This window comes from Colossoma macropomum, unplaced genomic scaffold (assembly GCF_904425465.1).
Source record: "Colossoma macropomum unplaced genomic scaffold, Colossoma_macropomum, whole genome shotgun sequence".
NCBI classification, from domain to species: Eukaryota; Metazoa; Chordata; class Actinopteri; order Characiformes; family Serrasalmidae; genus Colossoma; species Colossoma macropomum.
The window spans coordinates 20383974-20411404 of NW_023494792.1; the positions used below are offsets into that span (position 1 = coordinate 20383974).

Consider the following 27431-nt stretch of genomic DNA (forward strand, 5'->3'; position numbering starts at 1 on the left):
CAAGACCCGAGGGCGGAGTGCAGGAGAAGTCGGAGCAGCAGTGCAGTGCAGGTGCGCGGGGGGAGAGTGAGAGAGTGACCCAGTCCCCTGATGACGCGCCGGTGGTGGGACATTTCTCTGTAGTGAAGCCCCCCGGTTCCACCCCACCGTCCAGGCCGGAGGGCGAGCAGCGGGAGCGGAGTGTCTGTGGAGGAGCCGGCGAGCGCCGTCATGGCTCTGCAGGAGCTCTACACTAAAGTACGGCGGAAAACGAAAGTGCTGCTCTTTCAGTCTGTGCTTTAACACGAACTTCACAGCAATTTAACTACTACACTTCGGGAAACGACTCATTCCGCCGTTCTCTACAGCCTGTCTGTGGTGTTGGTTTGTTTCTATGACTACGATCAGTGTAACATATGGTGGAAAGTCTCACACGTGAACCTGTCGTTGTTTTTAATGTGTTAAAACTGATGAAGCCGAGCTGGAGCTGAGTTCTCCCACCACTACACCACACTACAGTACAGTACACCACACTACACTACACTACACCACACTACACTACAGTACACTACACCACACTACACTACAGTACACTACAGTACAGTACACCACACTACACTACACTACACTACACCACACTACACTACACTACAGTACACTACACCACACTACACTACACTACACTACACTACACTACACCACACTACACTACACTACACCACACTACACTACACTACAGTACACTACACCACACTACACTACACTACACTACACCACACCACACCACACTACACTACAGTACACTACACTACACTACTCACTCGTCTGTCGTTTTTAGCCGCTGTTTGCTGTTAGCACTGTGAGAAAGGCTTTGACTGGACTGTCCTGACCTGTTCGTTCACAGTATAACCGAGTGTGGATCCCTGACACTGAGCAGGTGTGGAAATCAGCAGAAATCCTCAAAGACTTCACACCAGGAGACCAAGCTCTGCACCTACAGCTCGAGGATGGAACTGTAAGTAGAGTCAGACAGAACTGTGTTTGTCTGAAGAGCTACACACTTAAAGCATGTGGTTCTTCAAGGGTTCTTTAGTAAAGAAAATGGTTCTATATAGAACCATGAACACTCATAAAACTCTTAGGGGTTCTTTACATGGTGAAATTGTTCTTCAGATTGATGGACAAGGTACTAAACTGTCATTGGGGCAGTACCCCTCTTGTCACTTGTTCACAGCACATGGGTGTTTGGTTACATCTGATTGGTCTAATCATCTACAGACAATTGAGCTCCATATTGTTGGGTTAAATTTTCCCACTTCGTAAGACAACACTGTTGATAATGTATATGGCTTTTATAATGTAATGGCTTTTGCGATTTGAAAATTGCACTCTTTCAATGTAAAACAATTTATCTTTCAGCCCTACTAATGTGTACAGGTTGCAAATGAGAAAGCCACACTTAATACCAAACTGCAGAGCCTCTATAATGCAGTTACAACACCCATAAACTGTTTCCTCGTCTCTGAGACTCATGTGCACCACACAGTTTGTGTTTTTCCTGCTCTGACACACCTGATTCTGGTCAAGAAGTGGTTGATAATTAGCTAACGGTATCACTCAGCTGTGTGCACTGCAGGGAGACTGTGCAGTGCAGGGTGGGGGAGTTATATTGAAGCAAGAAAGTATTAGGCTGTGTTTGCTTTTTAATTCAGTAAGCTTCAGGCATGTGCACACAGTCTTCAGGCATAGACCCAGAGCGAGCTTCATCCCTTTTGCTGTCAGATTGGAAAAGTGTGTGTGAATAATATAACCACCTTCATTATTAAAGATCCATTTCGGCTTAGTTCAGCTCAGCCTCGCTCCGAGAATAGAGCTAGTGGGAAGATTTGGGTTCCACAAGCTTTATCACTCTTGGGTGCTGCTTCTGGTGCAGTACCACCACCTGTGGAGATACCACCTCAGTAACTCTGACCTGTCATGGACACAAGTTTTACACTATTGTGATCACAAGGATTTAAGCAAGGCAACATGAGCCGCTCAAAGACACCTCTTGCTTAAAGAGAGTTATGACTCATTAATAACAGATAGTTTTAATACAGTGGGCACCCCTGCCCCATCTGCTGCAGACTGGAGTTCCATGTTCTGCTAGAAACACCATAAAACTTCTTGGGCCAGGACTCTGAAACATGATTAGACTGTCTATGTGATCTTGAGTGTCTGCCATATGCTGTAGATTAAGTTAAATTTCAATCATATTTAGGTCGTCCTTTTTCTCCCCAGAATATCTGATAATGCCCAGTAAGCTTAGTACCGTTTTTTTTTCTTTGTCTTTTTATTGCATTTCTCGGAAAGGGGAGGACAGACACATACAGTGTTAGGAGTACACACAGGTCAAGGACATAAAAAAACAATCAACACCAAGATAATTGTTACATAGTGCATTCGAAAACTTGAATTAAATCAGATAAATTCTCCCAATTATCAATAGTTGACTGCAGTTGGCTGTAAACAAGTTCTGAAAACTGCAGGGTGATCCAAAGTTGTAAGACAGTTTTTTTTGGTGGCTGTAAAATCTAACTTACTACTTTTCTAAATGTCTGTCCTGCAGGTCCTTCAGTACCCTGTGGAGGGGCCTGGTCAGTTACCCCCTCTCCGTAACCCTGACATCCTGGTGGGGGAGAATGACCTGACAGCCCTGAGTTACCTGCACGAGCCTGCAGTGCTGCACAACCTGCGCGTCAGATTTGTGGACTCTAGAATCATCTACACTTACTGCGGTGAGGGAGCGCGGACAGCAGTGTGACTATATAATAAAGAAAAAGCAGAATCAGTTGAACCCAGGCTGGAACTATAAACAGTATTTTTGCCCTCAAAATTGTTCCTCATTTAGAAAATAGCTTATCTAATTGGTATTCAAAAATGAGAGATGCGGGCTGCAGCAAAGCAGTTGAGGTGCTGCCACCAGCAGACAAGAATGAAATAAATCTCAACAAAGGAAGTAGAAACCACACACGAATGATCAAACTACAAATATATTTTAGATGTTTTAGTAGACTTCCATGTACAAATCCATACAAATTTTACTGGAGTACATGTAACTGTGTAAATTTAACTACAATGAAAAAAATGGTCAAGGATCAAAATGGGTCATGTGGAAGCACATGAATGAAATAGGTCACATCAACACACTTGCTATGTTTCAGTTTATTTCCTTCGGCAAGAATTGTGCTGACAATACGTATTTTATTTATGTGAAACCACTTGACAGATTTGAATTGTGTAAACTCAAAGCACTAGTGTAGTGTATACTTCCCACTAGGCATCACAATAATATCGGAAATCCTATCGATATCAGCAAATTTGACTGCTATTTCAAACCGATGTTTGATGACGTATTTTTTATATGTCAGAAGAGTAGAATGTGTAGGTGAAGCAGGGCTACTGTGATAAAATATCTACATCTTATTCATTTTGCTGCGTTTGTAGCCCTACTGAAATAAATATTAAATTTCTCCATGATGCTAGTCCAGGTGGAGTTCTAGTTTCTGTATTTTCTAAATATGTATGTTGGCTGATAGATATCTGATAGATTGCTGGCCCTGGTCATTTAAACATCATTATCTCATTTTTGATGAACTATTCTGTTTTCCCCTGTCTGTGCTATCTCACATTGTGTATTTTAGGAATTATCTTAGTGGCTGTCAACCCTTATAAACAGCTCCCCATCTATGGAGATGCAGTCATCCATGCTTATTCTGGCCAGAATATGGGCGATCTGGACCCCCATATATTTGCAGTGGCAGAAGAAGCATACAAGCAGATGGCAAGGTAGAAGCGTTCATGTATTCCAACAAGCTGGCATTGACCACCAGCAAACAAGCTGTAATATGCCGTGCATACACTCTTATGTATCGTGTAATGACTTCTTTCCGTTTTGTCAGCACTAGCTTGTGGATCTATTAAAATGTTTTGTTTTTTTTTTGTCTTCATTAAGTTTGGACTCAATGAATGAGTTTTAAATGTATGACTTCACAGTTTTTACCGTGTCTGATATTGTCATGCTGTCAATTTGTTGATCCAGGAATAATCGGAACCAGTCTATCATAGTGAGTGGAGAGTCTGGAGCAGGGAAGACTGTGTCTGCTCGCTATGCTATGAGATATTTTGCAATGGTCAGCAAATCTAGCAGCAACAAACGAGTAGAGGACAAGGTTTTAGCATCAAACCCTATCACTGAGGTACTGCTGTTCACCTTTGAGTCCACCGCACTAATCTTCTAATGTTATATAAAATTTATTCTTTACATTACAGTTAAAGATGAAGCTGTGCATTTTAAAGTGACCGATATCAGTGTTTTAAGTGGATATTTGGAAGGCAGTAGATAATCAGCTGTATATTTGAAGGCAATAGGTAATGCAAAGACCACAAGGAATGACAACAGCAGTCGATTTGGGAAGTACACTGAAATCAGCTTTGACAGAAGATACCAGATCATTGGAGCCAACATGAGGACGTACCTTCTAGAAAAGTCGAGAGTTGTTTTTCAGGTAGAGAACTTTTCATGACTTTTTAGGTTTGTGTTTTTGATAATGTGATGAGTTTTATTGTTTGCTTATGCGATCATGTGCAAAAATTTGAACACTCCTGGTCAAATAGCTAATTTTGTTGATTTTGAACACAGTGTGAACACATCGTCTACAGGGAAGAAACTTAAATATGGCATTTTCTGCAAATTGTAGTGCAAATTTTCTTTCAAATTAAATTCAGTAAATAACCAGTAATTGAACATTAAAATGTGCAGAAGTCTGTTCTCTGTAGAGGATGTGTCACTTATTTTCACTTAAAAAAAATCAACAAAACGTCATTTGACCAGCGGTGCCCAAACTTTTGCACTGACTGTATATATTTCTTTGAATTACACTGAATAATGGAGTTTTCTCATTACATCAATTCTGTACTACCTACAGTCAGAGAATGAGAGAAACTATCACATCTTCTACCAGATGTGCGCCTGTGCAGAGCAGCCAGAGTTTAAAAGCCTAAGACTGTGTGAGTGTCTTTACTGTTTGCTTTGCTTCTCTTGCTCAGTTTAGATTTATTTCATACAAAATCAAATAGACCTGACTGACCGCTTTATGGATTTCCATCAAAATTCAACCAGAAACCTTTTAATTCATGCATCCATGCAACATTTCACAACTGTGCACCAAATAGTATTTCGTTATTAATTTTTAATATTTAATGTAAAGTTTGCCCAGATGTTATTCTATATTGCAACTTCAGTACTGAGTTTAACTGCTCACTGAATTCTAACACTGTAAAAAAAAAAGTGTTTCAACTCAAAAGAGTTTTTAACCAGGTTGCCTTAAAATTTTGAGTGTATTGAACTTCAAGTGGTAAGTCAATAGAACAAGGGTTATTGTTCTGTTCTTTAAAAAAGCAGCCTAGCTTAAAACAGCTGTAATAAAAGATTGAATGTTTTAACCTAAAAAAGTATACAACCTGGTTGCCTTAAAGTTCTGAATTCACTGAAATAATAGTGAGTTAACAGAATTATAATGTGTTTTAAGTTCAGTGAACTCACAATTTTAAGACAACCAGGTTACTATTTTTTTAAAGTTAAAACATGTAACTATTTATTAGATTGAGAGTACTTTTCTATGAAGTCTTTCAATGATCAGTTTCTGCAGTCAGTTTTTGAAGCTACGCAATGAGTTCAGAATGCTTGAGGACTAAAAATCCATTTTGATGGCTTTTTGGACCCTGTATTTCCTCGAAAGGCGTTTGTCCTGTTTGATTCAAACTCTTTCCTGAACACAGGTGGTATTTGCTTATGTATTATCTGTTATCCCTTCAGTGAGCGCAGACAAGTTTAACTACACCTGCATGGGAGGGGACACAGATATCCAAGGAGTGGACGACCGCGCTGACATGGCTGAAACCCGCCGCACTTTCAATCTACTGGGTAAGAAGCACGGACCCTTTATCTGCCCATTTCATTTTCAGCGGGATGACTTTGTTTGGGGCTTCATAGTAAACGTTATGCACAACAGCACAGATTTCTGTCCCAGTTGCTTGTGGTGGTGATGAAGGCACTATGCTGTCCATCCTGCAGGACTGAAGGATGACTTTCAGGCTGACGTGTTTAAGATGTTGGCAGCGATTCTGCACCTGGGCAATGTGGTGATCGAAAGCAGTTGGCTCTGACCAATCGTCCATTAGTGTAAGATATATTTCAGCTGTGTGATTTAAGAAGTCATTTGTGATTGCATAGCACAGATACAGTCATATGCAAAAAAGCTGATGCCCCCTGGTCAAATGGCATGTTTTGTTGTGAAATCAAGTGAACACATCCTCTACAGAGAACACACTTCTGCCCATGTTAATGCACTATTACTGTTTAGTTAATGAACTTAACATATTGGGGAAAAATAAAGCAGAAAATGTGGCATGTGTTAAAGTTAAGGCACATTTCATATTTTCTGGGGTTTTTTTTTCAGTATTTTAAGCTCAGAAAATAAATAGAATTTGCGCTAAAATTGCAGAGAAATAATGTATTGAAGTGTGTCCTCTGTGGAAGATGGGTTAATTTACTTTCATATAAAAAATCAGCAAAACGTAATTCGGTTGTAGGTGTTCAAACATTTGCATATGACTGTACCTCTAAATCTGAATACAATGTCTATGTAAATAGTCGTGGTTGGAGCAAAACCTCATATCTCCACAGCGGAGAAAAAGAACATTCTTAACTTCTAATGGAAGTTAATGTAACCAGGTTTTGATTGAAGTAATTTTGGAGTATGTCTATGAGTCCATTCATCATCAAATTTTAACACGATGCAAAGAGATAAAAGGTTTTTGTGCAACAGTGACAATATGTATAAATACTATATATTTATTGCATTAATCCTGTTTTAAATACATATTTATGCATAAAATAGTCTCTTTTTGATACCTGCAAAAGACGTAGTCTATGAAAGAATGTCCACTCACATTCCCCTCTTCTTGTCTTAAACACTTCCATTATGGATCCAGCATTAATGTTCTCTTGCATCTCTTCCAGTCTTCCAACTCTCACCTGGCTGTGTTCTGTGATCTGCTGGGAGTCAGACAAGAAGATATGAGCCGCTGGCTGTGTCATCGGCGTATTGTCCTGGCGTCTGAGACAGTGGTCAAACCGCAGCCGAGGGAACGTGCCATCAACGCCCGGGATGCACTGGCCAAGCACCTTTACGCATATCTGTTCGACTGTGTCATCCACAAGATAAACCAGGCGCTGCGTGTGCCTGGCAAACAGCACTCTTTCATCGGAGTGCTGGATATCTATGGGTGAATAGCTAATTTTGCAAAAAGACTGTGCAAAAATATGTGTTATTTTTTGAGCTTTGGTCTTTACTAGAGACGTTTCTCCACAAAGGAGTCATTACCCCTTTCTAAAAATTAAAGAGGATTACACCGATCAGCCATAACATTAAAACTACCTCCTACCTCCTATTTACACTCATTGTCCATTTAATCAGCTCCACTTACTATATACGTTCACTTTGTAGTTCTACAATTACAGACTGTAGTCCATCTGTTTCTCTGCATATTTTGTTAGCCCTCTTTGACCCTGTTCTTCAATAGACAGGACCCCCACAGAGCAGGTATCATTTGGGTGGTGGATCATTCTCAGCACTGCAGTAACACTGACGTGGTGGTGGTGTGTTAGTGTGTGTTGCGCTGGTCTGAGTGGATCAGACACAGTGGTGCTGCTGCAGTTTTTAAACACTGTGTCCACTCACTGTCCACTCTAATAGACACTCACACCTTATTGGTCCAACTTGCAGATGTCAACCAGTGATGATAGTTCATCAGCTGCTGCTGTGCTGGTCATCCTCTAGTCCTTCATCATTGGTCACAGGATACCCACTGTGCCTCTGTGCTGCCCAGCAGTGACACTAAGGTGTTTAAAAACTCCAGCAGCACTGCTGTGTCTGATCCACTCTTACCAGCGCAACACACACTAACACACCACCATCACGTCAGTGTTACTGAAGTGCTGAGAATGATCCAGCACCCAAATAATACCTGCTCCGTGGTGGTCCTGGGAGGGTCCATTGAAGAACAGGATGAAAGGGAGCTAACAAAGTAAGCAGAGAAACAGATGGACTACAGTCTGTAACTGTAGAACTACAAAGTGGACCTATATGGTTAGTGGAGCTGATAAAATGGACAATGAGTGTAGAAACAAAGAGGTGTTGATGTTATGGCTGATAGTTGTAATTCAGAATAGAGCCATTGACCTAATTTTCATGCTGAACTTCTTCTAATTTTGAAGCATACTTCATTAAAGATCTACTAACCCAATCTCATTATTTCATAGATTTGAAACATTTGATGTGAACAGCTTTGAGCAGTTTTGTATCAACTATGCCAATGAAAAGCTACAACAGCAGTTCAATCTGGTATGTACCCACCTCTTTCTGTATTTACATTCCACTTCAGTTTCCTCATTAAAGTAATGAACTTCAAACTGATAGGGCCACAACTTCTTGACCTAGTTTATGACTGTCTTTCATTAGCATGTGTTTAAACTGGAGCAAGAGGAGTACATGAAGGAGGACATCCCATGGACACTAATCGATTTCTACGACAACCAACCAGTCATTGATCTGATCGAGGCTAAGATGGGTATCCTGGACTTGCTGGATGAAGAATGTCTGGTGCGAAACTCTATAAAGACAGTTATTGCACAATATGTCAGTTTCCCAGCCTAAGCTGGGAGTAAAGTGCAATATCAATTATTACTCGCCATTAAAAAGTCACTTTAGTCCTTTAGTCACTTAAATTTTGTTGTCCAGGCTTGAACTTAATCGGTGGATGAGAGTTCAGTGCAATGTCACTTCTATAGCTGGACAATCAAATCAATGTAATACTAGTTTTAAATGTTTTTGTAGACATTTAGTCTAATCTGCTTTATATAGCCAAGTTTAGTTTTCTCATGAGTGTTGGTCAGTCGTGTCCTTCTTGTGTCACAGTTTCCTCAGGGGACGGATATGAACTGGCTGCAGAAGCTCTATAATTATCTGGGCTCCAAGCCTCTGTTTGAGAAACCTCGTCTGTCCAATGAGGCGTTCGTGATCCAGCACTTTGCAGACAAGGTGAGACTGTTGTAACTGCATCATCAGTGAAGCAAACATTACTGTCAAGTGGATAAATGATGTAGTAAAGATGCTATTTACGGCACTTTTCATCTCCCCAGGTAGAATATCAGTGTAAAGGTTTCTTAGAGAAGAACAGAGATACTCTGTATGAAGAGCTGGTGGACATAATGCGAGCAAGCAAGGTAAAAAGAGCTGCTTACTCCCACTTTAGTTTCTTTAGAATTATCCATTTTTTTCTTTTACATGGATGTGGCAGCTTGTCTCAGATACATACAACTGAAGATGTTTGAAACCTGTTGTTGTTAGTTTCCTCTCTTGGCAGATTTCTTCAATGAAGAGGAAAATAATTCTGTTATCAAAGGTGTCAAAGTGAAAGCGGCAAGACCTGCAGTCAAACCAGTCAATAAGCAGCTTCGGACTACTGTAGGAGACAAGGTGCACAATTACACAGACTTGATTTAACATAGTCTCAAAAAGAAAACACTGAATTTGTATCCATGAGAACCAACTCAGCTGATCCTAATGTCTGCTATAATGCTTAGTGCTTGATAAGTCATATTTTATTTTGAAGGTGTTGTGTGTTTAAGTGGAATCACTGGTAAAAGTTCTGAACTGGCATCCTGAAAGGGAATTTCACTGATTCTTCAAAATGAAATGAAATGAAATTGTTTGGATGTAAACAAAGACATCCAGAGTGGTTTGATGCGAAAGTTTCCATTCTAGAGAAACTGAGTTAGGTTTGTTCCCAGTGGTGGTGACAGGAACCAGACATCTGAAGAGTTTAATCCATCTAAAAGCTACACCACAGAATGTTATTACATGAAAATAGTTACATATGTACAGCCTGATGCCTGAGAGTTTTATGCTAGTTTAATGGCAAGAAGGAATTTTGAACAATCAGTGGAAATTCCCTTTAACCTCACCTGTATGTGGGCCCATGCTTCAGTTAACTCTCATAACAACATAATTTACATATTAGTTTCATAGTAATTATTGAATAATTCTTAGTAGTTATTGAATAAAAAGTCTTAAGGTTAATAGCTGAATAAGCCCAGGGTTCAGGGAGTTAAACCAACATTTGCTTAGATCAATTAAGTTAAATCAGATTATCCTCCCACTTTGTCAATGTTCACAGTAACTAATACTTTGCATTTCTTCTGTCTGTTCAACAGTTTCGCAGTTCTTTGTACCTGTTAATGGAAACACTGAATGCTACCACACCCCATTACGTCCGCTGCATTAAGCCTAATGAGGAGAAGCTGCCGTTTGAGTGAGTGATCCTAAGCATCCTGTGAAACTGATGGTCACACCTTCGTGCTTATCTTACGTCATGTACGTATTTGTGTATGTATTTGCACAGATATGACTCAAAGCGTGTGGTGCAGCAGCTGCGGGCGTGTGGTGTACTTGAAACTGTGCACATCAGCGCTCAGAGCTACCCCTCCAGGTAACTCATGGGTCTGTCACAGTGTCAACACCACTTTGTATACCTTTCTATATTTAACCTTATTCATGTTGCACTGATGAGGGAAGAGACAGTCATGTGATTGCAGGTGGTAAATTGTAATAGTGTTGATCTGCTTAGGATTTGGTCTAAGAAGCATTTCACCAGCTTTTTTCACTTCTGACTTACACGCAGTGGTGGACAAAGTATAGAAATCATGTACTTCAGTTAAAGTAGAGATAAAATTAAATGAAAATTAAAAATTAAATAAAATTAAAATGATCATAAGCACAAAACACTGAAGGCAAACAATTTCCATTAGGTAGAATTAAGTGGCTGTGAATTAACTTTTTGCAAACAAGCAAAGTTTCAGTTTAAGATTTATTTGCAACTTAGTTACAAGTTTAGGTTTAATAAAAACTTGCTTTAAACACAGGTTCACAAATGAGTTTTCCTTTACCATATTCTATATATGTTTCTGTTCATAAACATAAACTAGCAAAAACAAATTTACTATAAAATGAAAGTGTTTTTATGTATTCAGAAAAAAGACACATGCCAGTCACAACTGCATATGTGTACATATTTCTATATTGTGGTCTATTTACGCAAAGTTAGGTTAGTTCCATCATTTATGTAGGAATAGGCACTCCCAAAATTTTATGCTGCACTGATGTAGATCTATATACTTGCACTGGGTCGGTATGTCCAACAGGTCAAAACAAGCTCAAAACAAAGTGTGCGCTATACCCTGATTGGTGTTCTTGCTTCACGCTTCTTTCATTTTGACATGTTACATTTTTATACACACATAAGCCAAAAGGAACGACAGATTTCGCATAATGTAGTGGAGTAAAAAGTAAGATATTTGACTTTGAAATGTAGGGCTATAATTCCTAATAGACTAACACAACTGTTTGATTTTTTTTCATGTAGTCACCCTGAAAATGCTTAGAAAAAAATTTACTATTCATTAGTTTCCACAGTTATTTAAAAACAAATTGTTTCACTTAATTAAAAAATCCTTACTGAAAACAATTTACTTAGCAACTATCTTTGTAATAACTTATGTCTAGTCATTTGGATCCAGGTCTGAGGAGCTGTTGCTGTTTTGCAGGTGGACATATATAGAGTTCTACAGCCGCTACAGTATTCTGATGAGTCAGGCGGAGCTCAGGGCGGGAGAGAAGAAGCAGATTTGTAGAACAGTGCTGCAGAGACTTATCCCTGTAAGAAACCCCTTCATCTGTAGCACTCACATCAATAAGTTCAGCATGACACACTGCTATTAACCTGCTATGCAAACTGTTACTTTACAGATTGTTCAATTCCAATTCCTTTCTTTTCATGCTTGCCTGGAGGACACCAGAGAACTCTATGAGGTTCTTTGAAGACAGTTTTACTTTAGTTCAGGTAGTTTGTTAGTCTGGCCATTGGCCATATGTGTATCTCAGCCTAATATCCTTATTTACTAAACTTGTTCTAAATTAGAAGTGATTTTAATTCTAAAAAAATGTATGTGTTCTAAATTCATGAATAAATATTTTAGGGAGAGTCTAACTTCATTTTAGCTTCATTATTGATATTTTATGTATGTTTTGAGAGCACCAAAAAAAAATCTTCTTATGTGTGAACATTTCTGATGTTTTGACTTGCTACAGGACTCAAACCAGTACAAATTTGGCCGGACCAAGATTTTCTTCCGGGCGGGTCAGGTAGCGTACCTGGAGAAGCTGCGTTTGGACCGTCTGCGAACTGCATGTATAACAATCCAGAAGCACGTGCGGGGCTGGAGGCAGAGACAAAGATACCTGAGCATGAGACAAGCTGCCATTATCATCCAACAGTACATCCGCGGCAAGAGGCAGATCAGGTCAGTGTCTAAAGCATAATGCACAAATGTACCTTTTAGACACAAAGCACCTCATGGAGCTGGCTTTTAACTAACTAATTAACTAACTCACTCACTCATGTTGAGCAGGTTGATGACTCTCATAAAGGGCCCTCTTTTACCCCTCGAAGATCTTTTGGCAATTTGCATCAATGACATGGTGTCCTTGTTAATGCAGAAGTAAATTACCTTTTTTACTTGTTTTATCACAAAATGTCTGTAATATTAAATATATTTAATATGACTTGCAAATTTAAATGTATTAAAAAAACAAATTTACACAGTTTTCTTCTTACCCTGAATGTGAATCAGCCACGACGTGTTCTGCATTAGAGGTAAGAGGCTATTGTAGTTAACTAATGTAACTAATTATAGCCTTCAGTCAACAGGGACAAAAGTACAGACATAATTGAGGCTTCAAGATAAGTTTTAGCTGTTTTTTTTATTTTTAGATATCAATATCTCCACAAAAGAAAGCACATAAGAAAGCCTATTTGAACTAATATGACAATTCCATAAGCTTATGTTACTTGAAACTTGATCAGATCTATATGTTTTACTTGTTAGCTACATTAGCCTTATAGCTCAGGTGTCCTGGACGATGGACTACATTTGGGGTAGTAGGAAAATTGTGTAAAGCTGGCTTTTGGCTGAAGCACTGCTTAAATACCTTCTGAAGAGGTCCATATTTTGTGGGGAATCTCTGGCTTATAATGCACTACAGAATTACTCTCAGTGGCTCATCATCTTTTCTACTGCTGCAACACAGGCTTTCAGTCTAATACTGCTAGAACGTTTGTTCATTTGGCTAGCAGGTGTGTAATGCATGCTTTTTCTAGGCGCACTTTGACAGCAGCAGCACTGAAGCAGGCCTGGGCAGCAGTGGTCATCCAGAGACACTGCCGTGGCTATCTCATACGACGGCTTTACCTGCTTGTTCGGGTTGCTACCATCACTATCCAGGCCTACGCCAGGGGGTGGATGGCCCGCAAGCGCTATAAAAAGGCAAACAGTTTAAGTTCATTTGAACTTCATTTTTCTCAAGCTGTGCTTCTCTATGTAACATGTTTAATTCTGTACATTATATCACTGGTGTAGATGGTGGAGGAGCACAAAGCTCTGGTTTTACAGAAGTACGCCCGGGCCTGGCTGGTACGGCGGCGTTTCCAGACCATGCGCAGACTCGTTCTGAACGTACAGCTCTCCTACAGAGTCCAACAATTGCGGAAGAAAATAGAAGAGCAGGTGATGCAATAAAAAATATTTGCCTTTACAAGCTAGAGAAGCGAAAAAGGAAGTATCTGTCATCTTTATAACGTCCTCTATTTGCTGTTCCAAACAAACGTAGGTAGATCTGTTATTTGTGTCATTGTAAGTGACTATTTATGATTGTTGCCTTTATTGTGACATTACTGCTGGTTTTGACAGGAATTTTAAAAGATCTTCCTGAAGGACTGGTATATTACTGGTATGGGTTTATATAAAAACTGAGTCATTATACAAACCCAGTTCCAAACAAGTTGGGACAGTATGTAAAATGCCAATAAAACAGGAAGTAGTGAGAATCTGTTTGATCTGTATTATATTAAAAACAGTACACAATGTTTGAGGTTTTACCTTATAAATTGTGTTGTTCTTTTTTTGTGAATAAACTCTGATAGTGATGATGCCTGCACTATGTTCCAAAAAAGTTGGGACAGGAGCATGTTTACCACTGTGTTACATTGCCTTAACTTTTAACAACACATAATAAAGCTTTGGAAACTGAAGACACCAACTGATCTGGTTCTGAAAGCAGAATTGTTTGCCATTTTTCAGTTATGCAAGTCTTTAGCTGCACAACCCATGTGGGGCCTTTGTTGTTGTGCTTAGCACTTAGGAGACAGGCACGTGAGTCTAGCACTTGCACACTCTGATTACGCAGACATGATGTACAGAATGTGGCTTGGTGTTGTCATGTTGAAATAATCATGGACCCCTCTGAAAAGGATGGCTTCTATTACATTTTGGAGCAATATTTTGCTCCAAAATGTGTAAAAGTCTTAGTGTTAATGGTGCTTTCACAAATGTGCCTGGTGGCCACGGCATGGGCACTAATATCCCACCCTCCACCAAGTTACCCATACCATGACAGATGCCATTCTTAGTCTTAAATTGCTCCTGTCCCAACTTTTTTGGAACATGTTGCAGGCATCATTTTCAGAATGAGTGTATATTTACTAAAAAACAATGTAGTTGATAAAAAAATTATTTAGTCTTTGTACTGTTATCGTTTAAATATGGGTCAAAGTGGATTTACAAATCACTGATTTCTGTTTTTATTTTAATTTCACATACTGTCCCAGATTTCTTTTGAAATTGGGTTTGAAGTATACTTTATATCAAAGAATACATGATCATTTATTCCCGGACATCACAGAAGCGGCCCAAAAGTCACTTTTATTTATAAAGTACAATTAAAGCAACAGTTGACCAAAGTATTGTGTGTAATTATTCACAACTTAAATGAACATGTCGTCACTGTCAGAACAAAACCTTGTATCAGCATTTTTGGTATTTTTAAATTTAAATTTTTTTTTTTCACAAAAGCACAGCTGCCGTTTACACTGTGTCAAAAATACATGACATATGGACCAATAGAAATGGTCCAAAATGACTTAGAATAAAATCTTTCACATTAAACTGAATGAAAAGTTGAAAGTTTTTCCTTCTCCTAAAAAGTTACTTTTTTTGAAGATATGAGGTTTTGGCCCAAAAGCAACAGTATATAATATCAGTATGCAGGCAAGTAATTGGCAGCATTGGCAAGTAAGTAAGTAAGTAAGCAAGTAAATGAATAAATACATTAATTGATAAATTCATTAGAGTGATAAATAGGGTGGAAATATTGGTGTTCATTATATTTATTTTAAACAGAAATGTTCAACACAGATACCTAGAGCTGTCTTTTTCTGTTTAGAATAAAGAGAACCGTGGACTTGTGGAGAGACTGACCAGTCTGGCCAACGCTCATGCTCAAGGACTGGACAGGGCACAGGCTCTGGAGATGGAGCTTAGCAAAGCAGTCAGTGAGAAGGCATCTGTAGAGGAGAGGGAGAAGAAGAATAAAGAAGACACTGATAAGGTAAGACACTAAGGATTTTAAGCATCAGTGACTGAATGGATGGCTAGAGTGACTGGAAATAAATCTGTGTTAAAACTGTAGCTCTGACATGACGGCGGAACCAAGTGTCTGACACATCTTCTGAAAAATGGACCAAGCTAACCAGTGTCTTTGAACCGTTTGTGCTGAAGTCGCATTAAATTGAATGAACAGTGTCATAATGTAGTGTAAAAACCATTTTGGTCATATTTTATTTTGAGAGTCCTTTTTAGAAAATCTACAGATGCTTTAACAAACTTTCTGATGAAACTCAGTTGTTCATAAGCAGGTTTAGGGTCATGTCTAGGATTAGGTATAGGTGTTGGGTTAGGGCTAGGTTTAAGTTTAAATTCAACTTAACGTTCAGTTATTTAGTGGAACATTAGTTAAAGACAATCTGAGCATCTACAAAATAACTCATTCAGCGCAATAAAAATTTGAAATGGACTTGATTAAACCTCACACAGCAACTATCGCAAACAGGTGTTTCGTCAAAAAGTAGAAGAGCAGGCACAGTTTTTTCCAGATGCCATTGCTGTCCCTGCTGCCATCGTTGCTCAGCGTCCTTATTTTAAAAGGACACCTACAGATTGCATTTCACTGAATATTATTCTGCATGAAGCATCCTTTAATTATGTTAATGACATGTAATCCTGATCATGTGTCCTTCTTACTCCATAAGGTGATTGCACAGCTTCAGGGTGAAAGAGACAAAGCCAGACTGGAGAATCAGACTCTCCAGCAGAAACTCAAAGACTCCATAGAGCAGATGACAGGTAGTCCAACTGCACTCACTTACATTAACCTAGCTAATAAAAACCATGCATTTCAACAGCTTATATAAAATGATTGAAAAGTGGCGTTTTTGCAGACAAATTTGAGAAACACAAGAAAAAACTCATGGAGGACCTGGAGCGAGAAGAGAGGCTGCGGAAGTAAAAACCACATTTATAAGCTACATTTCAGAGCACTGATTTTGAACTTCCACATTCAGTTTATACATTCTACACTGAGTATAGCTAAAGCTTGTCTGCTGTGGTTTGTCAGGGTGGCAGAGCACAACAGTGAGCTGCAGAAGGAGGACTTGGAGAAGGAGATCTTGGCACTGAAGGAGGAGAACCGCAGGCTGAGAGAGGAGAAGGTTCGGCTGCAGGCACAGATTGAGGAGGACACACAAGTCAACAAAGAGCTGCAGGAGCAGCTCAGTCAGCTCACCAAACACGTCAAGGTAGATAGTATAGACTCATTTATGTCCCTTTCTAAAAATTCCCAGGCTATTTTCAAATATAATTACTATGTTTTTTTTGTTTATGTTCACTCTGTGTCCTCCGCTGTGTGAAAAGTTAGTCACATTGGTATATTCAGTAAATTTTAATTAATTTAAATGAATCATACCAAAACAATTAAATCAAACAGTGAACTGTGAAATTTGAAATGTTGTGATCAGGGCTTTCACACATCCTGGAAAACCTGGAATATAGTTTTCCAGTCATTGGGTCATTGGGGTTCATAGGTAGGATGCATGTCGACAGTCATTTTATTAGGGCAAGTCCAGTACTAATAGTATTATTCATGATCATCACAAGCAGGGGTCAGAAAAGCAGGCAGGCAGGTACACACGAGGCAAATCCATTATAAAAAGTCAGTAAACAAAGCAATACAACACAAAGAAACACAGCTCAGAACTCACAACAGAGATTTTGCAAAACTCAAGACTAAAGAGTTGGGTGTACATCACCAAATGTCCATAAATCAGCTGCAGGAGTGTGTAATGATCTGTGTGTTGTGGGTGGAGCAGGAGATGGACACCTTAAAACAGGAAAAAAAGAGAAAACTGACAAAATCCTGGTAAAAAAGTCCTGGTAAAATGTAAAGTCATAGGCTTTACAATAGGCAATTAAACCACTGATATTGAATATTATATCATATTCTTACTTGCATGTTTTAACATATTTAGCTGGTAATGATTAGTTTAGGTGTCTGTAATTAGCTTTTGTAGTTTTAAATGCTGCAGCGTCACATGGACATTAGGGGCCATGATGGTATGCCTGGTAGAGCGAGCTCCATTAACACACGCCAGCTTCATGCAGCATGTAACATTCACTTCTAACATTTTAGTAGAACCTGTGATGATTGATGAGATTATGGACTTTAATGTTAATCAATGTCAGCAATTATGCATCATTTAAAGACACTCTTTCATGAGCAACAGATGTCGTGCATATAAGTCACAGATATCGTCTTGGAATAAGAATCATAATCAGAATTATTTGTTATGAGATTTACACCCTTTCCAACTTTCCAACTGATCTGTCCTGACTGTTAATTCTGGTGTTTCTGTAGGTGATACCAGAGTTACGTAAGGAGATTAACAGCCTCCAAATGGAAAAAGATGAAACTGACAGAAAGATGAGGGAGCAAACTCAGCAGACCAGAGGTACTGCGTGATACCTAAGACTATAGTATGAGTAGCAGTAGATAGATTTAACATATTGCTTTCGAGATGGGATTCTTTGTGTAGATTATGACATAATGATAATGATTGACTTAATACAATAATAAAACGGGTATAGAGACTGAGATTCCTATATAGCTCAATGTGAAGGTGTAGAAATCTTCAAATAAAGCTGGTCTTCTACATAGATCTCATATTTATATATTATATATTATATATTTCATGATGCCATAATCATCATCTCATTTGAACAAAATGTCCCGTTTCTTATGGACTATGAGGCAGTGAGTGAGACCTATATTTGTCTTTCCTCAGAGAAAATGAATTTGATTACGAGACGGCTGCTGGGTGAGGCTAAAGAAGAGGAGCTTATTCTCAGGTTGTGTTATACCTTACCTACTTAAATGCAAATGCCTGTTTATCTGAGCAAGTGTTGCTGTAAGATGCACGTTTTCTAGGCCACTAAAGAGCTTTTAAAAAATAGCCATACATTTTTTGAATTTTTAGGTGTTAACATAAGTTCTTCTGCTTGCTCTGAGTTTGACGGTTGATCTTATTTCAGGATGAAAAAAGAGGCAACAGAAAATGCTGATGATGAAGGAGATCTTCTGTTTGCCTTTGATGGGCTGCAGAATGCTACCAGGTTTGAAACAATTACATTTACAGATTTATCTGTGTTTTGTTAAGCATTTTAACCAGTCCTTCTCTCTCTCTCTCTCTGTCTCTGTCTCTCTCTCTTTGTCTCTTTCTCTCACTCTCTTTCCCTCTTTTTTCTCTCCCTTTCTCTCTTTCTCTCTCTCTCTCTCTCTCTCTCTCTCTCTCTCTCTCTCTCTCTGGTGTAGGGTGATGGAGACTCAGCTGAAGGAGCAAAGGGAAGGTTATGAGAGTCAGGTGGAAGCGCTTGTCTTTAAGAATGATCATCTGACTAGAGAGAACCAGCAGCTGCAGGCTCTCTTTCAGGAGAAAAGTGATGTCAACCGCAGCATTGGACAGGAAGTGGCCCGCCTCAATGCGGAAAACATGGTACTACCACCCTTCTTAATTTTTGACACTCTTTATAGTTGCATTTATAGCATTCGCCAGAAGCTCTTATCCAGAGTGATTTACAGAAGTTTTATTGTGTTCTTGGAAAACGTCTTCTTAGGTAAGTGCAAATGGGCCAAATGTCTAAAGATACCCTGAAGCTAAAGCACTGCCAGAAACAGGAGTCAGTGCTGATACACCACAAACTGGACCATATATCCTTGTTGTCATTCCTACTCCTGGATGACCTCAACACTGTACAGTGTTCTCCAACACTCGTGATACAGCTCCAGAATTAGAGCACATAGAAAGCACTGAACTGTGCAGTGGCTCTACTGGACTGTGAGTGTAACTGTTTAGCTGTGTGTTATTCCTGTGCTTCTGTAAAGCATCACTCAAATCATAGTACATGAAAACACTAATACTGAAGGTTTTCCTCAGAAAATGAAAGAAAAAATAAAAAAAAAATTTGGAGAACGATCATATTATGCATTCACTGTCCATCAAAAGGGGACAGCTAACATAAAACGTTTTTCATTCATGAGCATTCTGAACTGGTTTGTAATAAGATGTTTAGATCATTTTTTTTGCAAAACTGTCAGCTGTCAAAAAGGCTATTTTTGGAATAATGCCAAACCCCACAATGTATTGGCTTATGTAGCATGTTTTCTCACCTGAACAATGAATTTTGCGTTAAATTTTGGGTGGAAATGTTAATTTTAGTTTGGCCTTAGTGCTAAGAACACATACAAACTGAGTTAGAAAATGTAATTTAATTTGGTTTCAAATTATTTGTGGCTGACCACAAACTTTGAAATAATAGATCAAATAGAGATAAATAGTAAGATAACAGAACAACAATCTGTGTCTTACATTGTTATGTAAGCTTATTATCTGATGTCCATTTAAGTGAGCTATGTTACTTTTTAAAGTTAAAACAACAAATTATAGACAAAGAAATCTGAGCCTCCTCGGGGGCTCCTGCGTGGTGTTACTGTCTAAAAGTTCAAGCCAACATCAGGAGATCATGAGTTTGAATCCCAGTGATGCCACAGCCATCCATACCTGGGAGCCCAAGAGGAGAAGGAGATGGTAGGAGTTCCAGCTAGTAAAGAAATTGGTAAAGAAAAATACTAAACGATAGTAAACAAGGTAAACAATATGTTGTGTAACTCCAGAAAAGCTGTGTAATAAGTTACCTTATAATTTTAAGTTGAGATGACATTTGTACAGTGTATCTTTCTAATGTGCGCTCTTAACAATAGGTTAAAAAAGAAAACTGTCAAACTTTTAATTAAGAAAAACCAAGGAAGACATTTTAATGCATATGTGTTCGCAAATAACTGTATTTATGTTCAAAACTTAGCAGGTATTTTTTCTTACTTAATTAAAAAGTGCTGCAAAAATAGAAATTTTCTTGGAATTCTTGGAACATTTCAGAAAGAAGAGAAGGTCCTTTTGACAGGCAGTGTGCATGTGCTGTGTGTAGGTGATCCCAGAGCTGAAGCAGCAGGTTTCAGAACTACAGCGACACAGACAAGAGCTGGAGACTCAGCTAAAGGAGCAAAGCGCTGAGATGAATGGTGAGCTCTTCAGAAAGAGTTTTACAGCAGTTTAAGCCTTAATTTTTCTTAATTTTAATTCTTAAACATTCTGTCTGGTGATTGCGATTCTTTCTCTCAAATGCATTTGTCAGACAAAATGATGAAGGTATCCAGTGAACTTCAGAGCAAACTTGAGGAGGAGCGCTCCCAACGGAGGTGAATATCACTTCACCATAAAATACACCCTTTTTCAAATCATAAAGCCATCTGGCAGAACTGACAGTGTGTACATTTTTGTTCTGTATGGATTTCTATCTGCAGGCTCTTGGACGAGAGGAATAGAGAGAGTGAGAGGGAGAAGGAGGAGCTGGAGAGGAGGTTGGAGGAGCTTGAGGAGGAGATGGAGCAGATAAAGAGACTCCAGCAGGCAGAGAGTGAAGCAAAGAACAAATTCAGGCAGGAGACTTCCCGCCTTACAGCTGAGAATATGGTATGTGTGTTTATTACTGTCCCAGCCTACTTGTGTACATCACATCTCATGGGTAATGGAAGTGAATTGAATAGGAATTGAATGGAATGGAATGGAAAGGAATTGAATTGAATTGAATTAAGCAAGGCTGGGTTTCTCAAAAGCATCTTAGTGCAAAGCTTATTCCAAAATGGTAGAGCGAGCACCACACAGAACACCAGCTCTACCAGCTAAGAGGATCTTAACACTGAAATGCTTTTTGTAGACTGGGCCCTGAAATTAACTGAATTCAGTTGAATATACATTATTGTCCCTGAGGAGAAAATTGTCTTGTTCTCAGTGTGGCTGCCCATATAAAAACAAAATATTTAAGTATACTTACATAACACGTTCATTCGTCCAGTCATACATACAGTCATACGCCACTTATTCCAAGGTCTTTTGTATCATGTAATAAAATTGTCAATCTAAAAAAAAGTCTATAAACATCCTCTGTGCTCTGTAAATTTTAGCACTGTTATATCAAAACCATGTCCATTTTTTCTTTTTTTTCAATTTTTCATACCTTATTTGAGAAGCTGCTCTTCATATTGTGTGAGTACTTCATAATGAGTGGACCAGTAGAAATGCTCCAAACTTGGCTTTGTTATTTGAAACAAAGTATCTTTAAATTAACTTAAAGTTGAGAACATTTTGACTTTATTGTTTTGCCTTTGGAGATCAGATTTTCTTTGGACACAGACGAAAGCAGCATAGTATATGAAAACACTTATTACAGTTATACAATTATTGATACAATAATTATTGACATAACAGCAGCTTAAAACAAAATCCATGGCTATGAAGAAGATTGTCTCCAAAAAAACAATAAACAGTAACAATCAGTGAAAAGCTTTGTACCTGTTTGGTTGCACACACATTGTTCTCTTTTGTTCCAGGACTTTGAGGAGCAGTTAGATATGAAGGACAGAACCATAAAGAGACTGCAGGACCAAATCAAAGCTCTTCAGGCACCTGTGAAAGGTAACCTGTGTTTCCAGCTGTGTGTGATCTCCTGTCCTGGGTTTAGATGTGGGACGCTGTCTACTCTGTTCTGTGTTTGATCTTCCCCACAGTGAACCAGAAAGCTGCACCAGCCCTTCCTAAGGAATACCTCGGCATGCTGGAGTATAAGAAGGAGGATGAAGACAAGCTTGTGCGCACATTAATACGGGGTAAATACTCCTCACAGTGTGCAGTCCACACTCTATATAGACAACACACAACAGACTCATTGAATCAGGAATGAACCGAGTTTTTCTATTTTTTAAAGTTAGATAAAGTTACATGTTTTTTGACATATAAAGAGTAAATAGGCCTACAACAAAGTGCCACAATTTACATTTCACAAATTACCTCAGTAGTAATGAGAATTAGAAATATGATTAAAAAGATACTGTTTCCTTTGTATGCTTTGCATGCATGTCATACAATTTAAATAAATTAGTATAATTTATGCAGTGGTACAAAATGCAAAATACAAAAAACAAACAAAAAATAATAAAACCCTTTGTTTTTGGTTTAGATTTCCATCATAGGGACTCTTATTTTTCAGTGCATCAAGAAAGTACATTTCTTTTGATATGAAAAGTGCTTGAAAGATTACAAACCCACATACACAAACACTCACGAGTCTGTGTTGTGCAGAGCTGAAGCCGAGGGGTGTGGTGGTGAATATGATCCCTGGGCTGGCAGCACATCTCCTCTTTATGTGTGTGCGGCATGCTGATTACCTCAGTGATGGAAACAAGCTGAAGTCTCTAATGCACGCCATCATCACGAGCATTAAGCAAGTCATAACGGTACGAAGCTCTGACTGCTTCAGATCATTATACTGAACGCAAAGTAGTAGTTTAACAAGAAATCAAATTTATTTTCCCCTCACCCCAAATGTAGCAGATCAAATGGAGGAATCATTACTTTTACTTACTGTTATCTCTAAAAAACAGACAAAAACACATAAAAAATTTAGGCTTTTAGCTGTGTTGTAATTTTGTCCCTCTTTTATACATACGTAAAATTTAGACACCAAACATGTTTTTGTTGGTAAACTCTATTAGGAAAGGACAATTATGTAAATTAGAGTTTTTGCTGGATGACTTTTAACTGTTGAGTGATAACTGTTCATCCTCCTGTTTCCAGGATCATCAGGAAAACTTTGAAATTTTGTCCTTCTGGCTCTCGAACACCTACTACCTGCTCAACTGCCTCAAACAGTACAGTGGAGAAGAAGTGGGTCTAATCCCCCAAATCCCATCATCCCCAGCCCATCATTAACATCTTATCAACCCTTAGTTACCCTTAAGAAAGCTTTGTTAAGAGATTAAAGTGTTGTCTTACTGTCTCAACAGGAGTTTATGAAGCATAACACACAGCGACAGAATAAAAACTGCCTGCAGAACTTTGACCTGTCGGAGCACAGGCAGATCCTCAGTGATCTCGCCATCCGCATCTATCACCAGTTCATAAACATCATGGAGGACACCCTCTTTCCTATGATTGGTATGTTACTGTATGTCCTTTTTTTACTGATTTCATATCAGTTAAGTGGTTAGTCTCAGAAAATGTAAAGACCACCTTTTGGGCAGGTGGTATTTTACCTAACAGCAGCATAAAAGGGCAGGTGGCATTTAAGGGCTCATATAATGGAAAAAATATTTTTTTCTTGCTTTAAAATGTACTGCTCACTGCCCAGTCCTTACAGTCCATGACCAGCGGCAAAAACAGACTATTTTGAATTATAACATCATAAAAATTAACACACTTACATATGATCACCCATTCAGCCCACAGCAGTGTAGCTCACTCATTTACACTGAAGTGATACAGAGTGTTCATACTGCAGAGAGTCTGTAGCAGAAATATGATAGCAGTAGATGTTTGGAAAAAAATGATTAAATGTTGCTGTTTAATATATCATTGCAGCTTTTTAAAATATCCAGACATCTGAAAGGAGTGGCTGAATTTTTTTCCATGTCCCTAAGGATTTCTGTTCATACTGTACAATAAGTACATTTCAGCCCACAGCTATTGGAACACAGGGCAGCCAGAGAGAACATTCATTATGTATTTATTTTAGTTATTTTATCTATGACGTTTGATATTTCTCAAAAAACAATTTTATATTTCCAGTGTTTCTTTAGCCATTACAATGAAAATATCCTGTTTCCTTTTAATGGCTGAAGACACGTTAAGTAGACTTCGTAATATATGAAAAACGTAATATATGAAAATGTTGATGTTTTTTCCCCACTATTTAAGGTATCAAATTCTGAGATGATGCCTAAAGGTTCAGTTGAGAAGAGAAAATCATGTATATTAAACTACTTCAGAATAGAACACCAACCAAAAATATCCAGCTGACATTAGTCCTGTGGTCAGAAACTGACCAGTGGTGAAGGGCTAGGAAAGGCAGAACTGATTGTAGTCAAACACACTGAAAAGATCATGCAAGGAAAAAAAAACTGAGAAAGCAGGTAGTGGAGCTAGACAAGGAGACTGAGATGAGAGCTGTGTATCTATGACATATGTCATACATATACTGTACACTAAAGCATATTGTTGTTGTCAGAACAAAACCTTACCTTTACAGGAGAAAGAAAATCATTTTTAACTTTTAATCTTAATGGCTTAAGTTAATGTAACAAGATTTTATTATAGTAAGTTATAATAAGTAAATATAGTATGTAGTAAGTAATTATTGGAGCATTCCTATTGGTCCATTTGTCATCAAATTTTAAAACAATGTAAAGGGCAAAAAAACAGAAAAAATGGAGATACAAGTTTTTGCTCTGACCATGACAATACATTGGTGTGTTATTTTCAACCAGTCTCTTTGATTAAAACATAAAACTTAAAGACAGAGTTGAAGTAATTTGAATTTATTCTTAACAAGTAATAAAAAGCATTGAATTTGATTTTTTAAATTGTGCAGCAATTCTGAATTTGGCCCTGTGACAATGCCAATGCAGTACTGATGATATTCACACACATTCACACATTTAAAAAAATAATGCCAGTGCAGTTAGACTGTCTCTACACAAGAGTACGCTGTACTATGTGTCTGAGGTGGGGTGGTGCGTTCTCTGTGGCTGTAGTCCCTGCGATGCTGGAGCACGAGAGTCTGCAGGGCATCTCCAGCATGAAGCCCACAGGTTTCCGTAAGCGCTCCAACAGCCTGCTGGAGGACGGTCACAGCGAGGGTCAGGCCTACAGCATCTCCTCCGTCCTGCAGCTGATGAATGCCTTCCACAGCAGCATGGTGCAGCATGGTATGGAGCCACAGCTGCAGGGACAGGCCATCCGCCAGCTCTTCTACCTGATAGGAGCAACCGCACTCAACAGCATCCTCCTGCGCAAAGACCTCTGCTCCTGCCGCAAGGGCATGCAGATCAGGTCAGTCGCTTTTCTTAACTAGGGCAAGGCCGTATAAGCTCCATTGGGAATGCCATAACAGTGTCATAAATGGCATGAATAACTACCACTTTAGTTTAGTTTTGTTCTAACAGAGATAATGTTCTCGTGCTGTACTGGAAATTAGGTCACATATTTTTCACTAATGAATGTTTAGACTGCTGTACTGTGTGCTGATCCGAACTGATCAGATTCTCTCTCCTGCAGGTGTAATATCAGTTATTTGGAGGAGTGGTTGAGGGAGAAGGGTCTGCAGGGCTGCAGTGTGATGGAGACTCTGGGGCCGCTGTCTCAGGCTGCTTGGCTTCTGCAGGTGAATAAAACTACTGACGAGGACGCAGCTGAGATCCAGCAGAGATGCTATGAGCTCTCTCCTGTCCAGGTACAGCACATCGGTCCATCCATGCACTCCTTCATTCTTACAGCTGTTATGTAGCCTCTCTGTCAGGGGTTACATTTAGCCAAAACACCTCTGGAGCAGAGCTATAATTTTGATGGAAATGAATGACGTGAACAGCAACTGGAGCTCTAATGTGATGGAAATATAAGGCATTTCTGTTCAATCTTTGTAAAATCCATGTAATCCATGATTACTGGTTGCATGCTGCATGCTAGGCTGATTTTGTGAAGGAGCTCCTCCTCTCGTTCTGCTGATTTTTTTCTGTGTCATGCAAATGCGTATTCAATTCATCCTGCTGTTTCATAGCGTTTCCACCTTGCTCTGTAATTTGGTTCATCTTCATGTCATATTAGTCAGGCCTCACAGGTCCCACAGGTGCTCAATTGGTTTCAAGTCTGGGGAATTAGGGGGCCAGGGTAGTACTTGGAAGTCTTGATCATGCTCTTCCAACCAATGTCGGACATTTTTAGCTGCGTGACATGCCGCATCATCTTGCTGGAAAATCCCCCGCCCCATGGAAGACAATCAGCATGTATGGGTGTACGTGATCTGCAAGGATGGATATATATATATATATATATATATATATATATATATATATATATATATATATATACTGAAAGTGAGTTTTAACTATATTTATAGGATGCTATAGGAGCTGTAATCTATGTAATCTCTTATCTCTTACTAAACACCTACAACCTCATCACCTCTTATTATAACCCTTGCTTGCTGCCTGTGTTCTCTTAATGATCTCTTTCCTCTGTGATTCTTTTAGATTGTGAAGATCCTCAACTCATACACACCCATCGATGATTTTGAAAAGCGGGTTGCACCATCATTCGTGCGTAAAGTTCAGGTAAGCTTTCATGTGTCAGTCATGCAAACATTAACCATCTGACAGAAAACTTTCTGTAGATTGAAGCGTTTTGCTGATAATTAGAGGCCTTTCGTTCATTCTATTGTATTATACTGTATTGTATGTGTGAAGAATGAATGTAATCACTGTGAGTTGTGGATTTACTGAATGCTTTTACATGTTCATTCCGGTTGGGATTCTGCCCTGTAACAGGCGCTGCTGCAGGAGCGTGAAGGCTCGAATCAGCTCATGATGGATGCACAGTATCGCTTCCAGGTCACATTTCCTTTCTGCCCCTCCACACAAGCTCTGGAGCTCCTCCAGGTTCCCAGCAGCCTTCACCTGGGCTTCCTCACCCGCATATGACCTCTGACCCAGACCACTGACTGACTCTTCAGCGTCAAGCCTTGAATCAAAATTGGAATCAATGTGCTGTTAAAATGATACTTTTATTATATCATAAATTTTATAAATGAATGACTCTTTGATTCACACATGAAAACCTGGTCATTAACTTATTTTAGTACCATGAAATGCTCTACTGTGTGATTTTTTTTTTTTTAACCTTTGAAGGTTTCTTTGTGTATAAAAAGTCTCAGGGAATAGAAAGAAAACTGTTTCCTGTGC

The 27431-nt window shown here is 38.9% G+C and overlaps 1 protein-coding gene across 1 annotated transcript; it reads left to right on the forward strand.

Moving 5' to 3' along the window:
* Positions 1-27170, forward strand: myo5c (myosin VC). The gene is given in 42 exon segments (XM_036576475.1): positions 1-237; positions 884-994; positions 2588-2756; positions 3663-3807; positions 4061-4217; positions 4383-4526; positions 4947-5028; positions 5837-5944; positions 6095-6168; positions 6170-6202; positions 7043-7308; positions 8345-8426; positions 8544-8684; positions 9000-9122; positions 9224-9307; positions 9432-9560; positions 10298-10395; positions 10486-10572; positions 11687-11798; positions 12231-12442; positions 13300-13465; positions 13559-13705; positions 15420-15584; positions 16285-16378; positions 16474-16537; positions 16650-16830; positions 17946-18039; positions 18373-18436; positions 18620-18700; positions 18900-19080; positions 20570-20663; positions 20777-20840; positions 20946-21114; positions 22032-22116; positions 22209-22307; positions 22780-22934; positions 23275-23364; positions 23484-23634; positions 25230-25527; positions 25753-25927; positions 26724-26804; positions 27018-27170. Coding segments are annotated over 42 exon segments (5235 nt in total). The 5' UTR covers positions 1-210.
* The last annotated feature ends 261 nt before the right edge of the window (positions 27171-27431 follow it).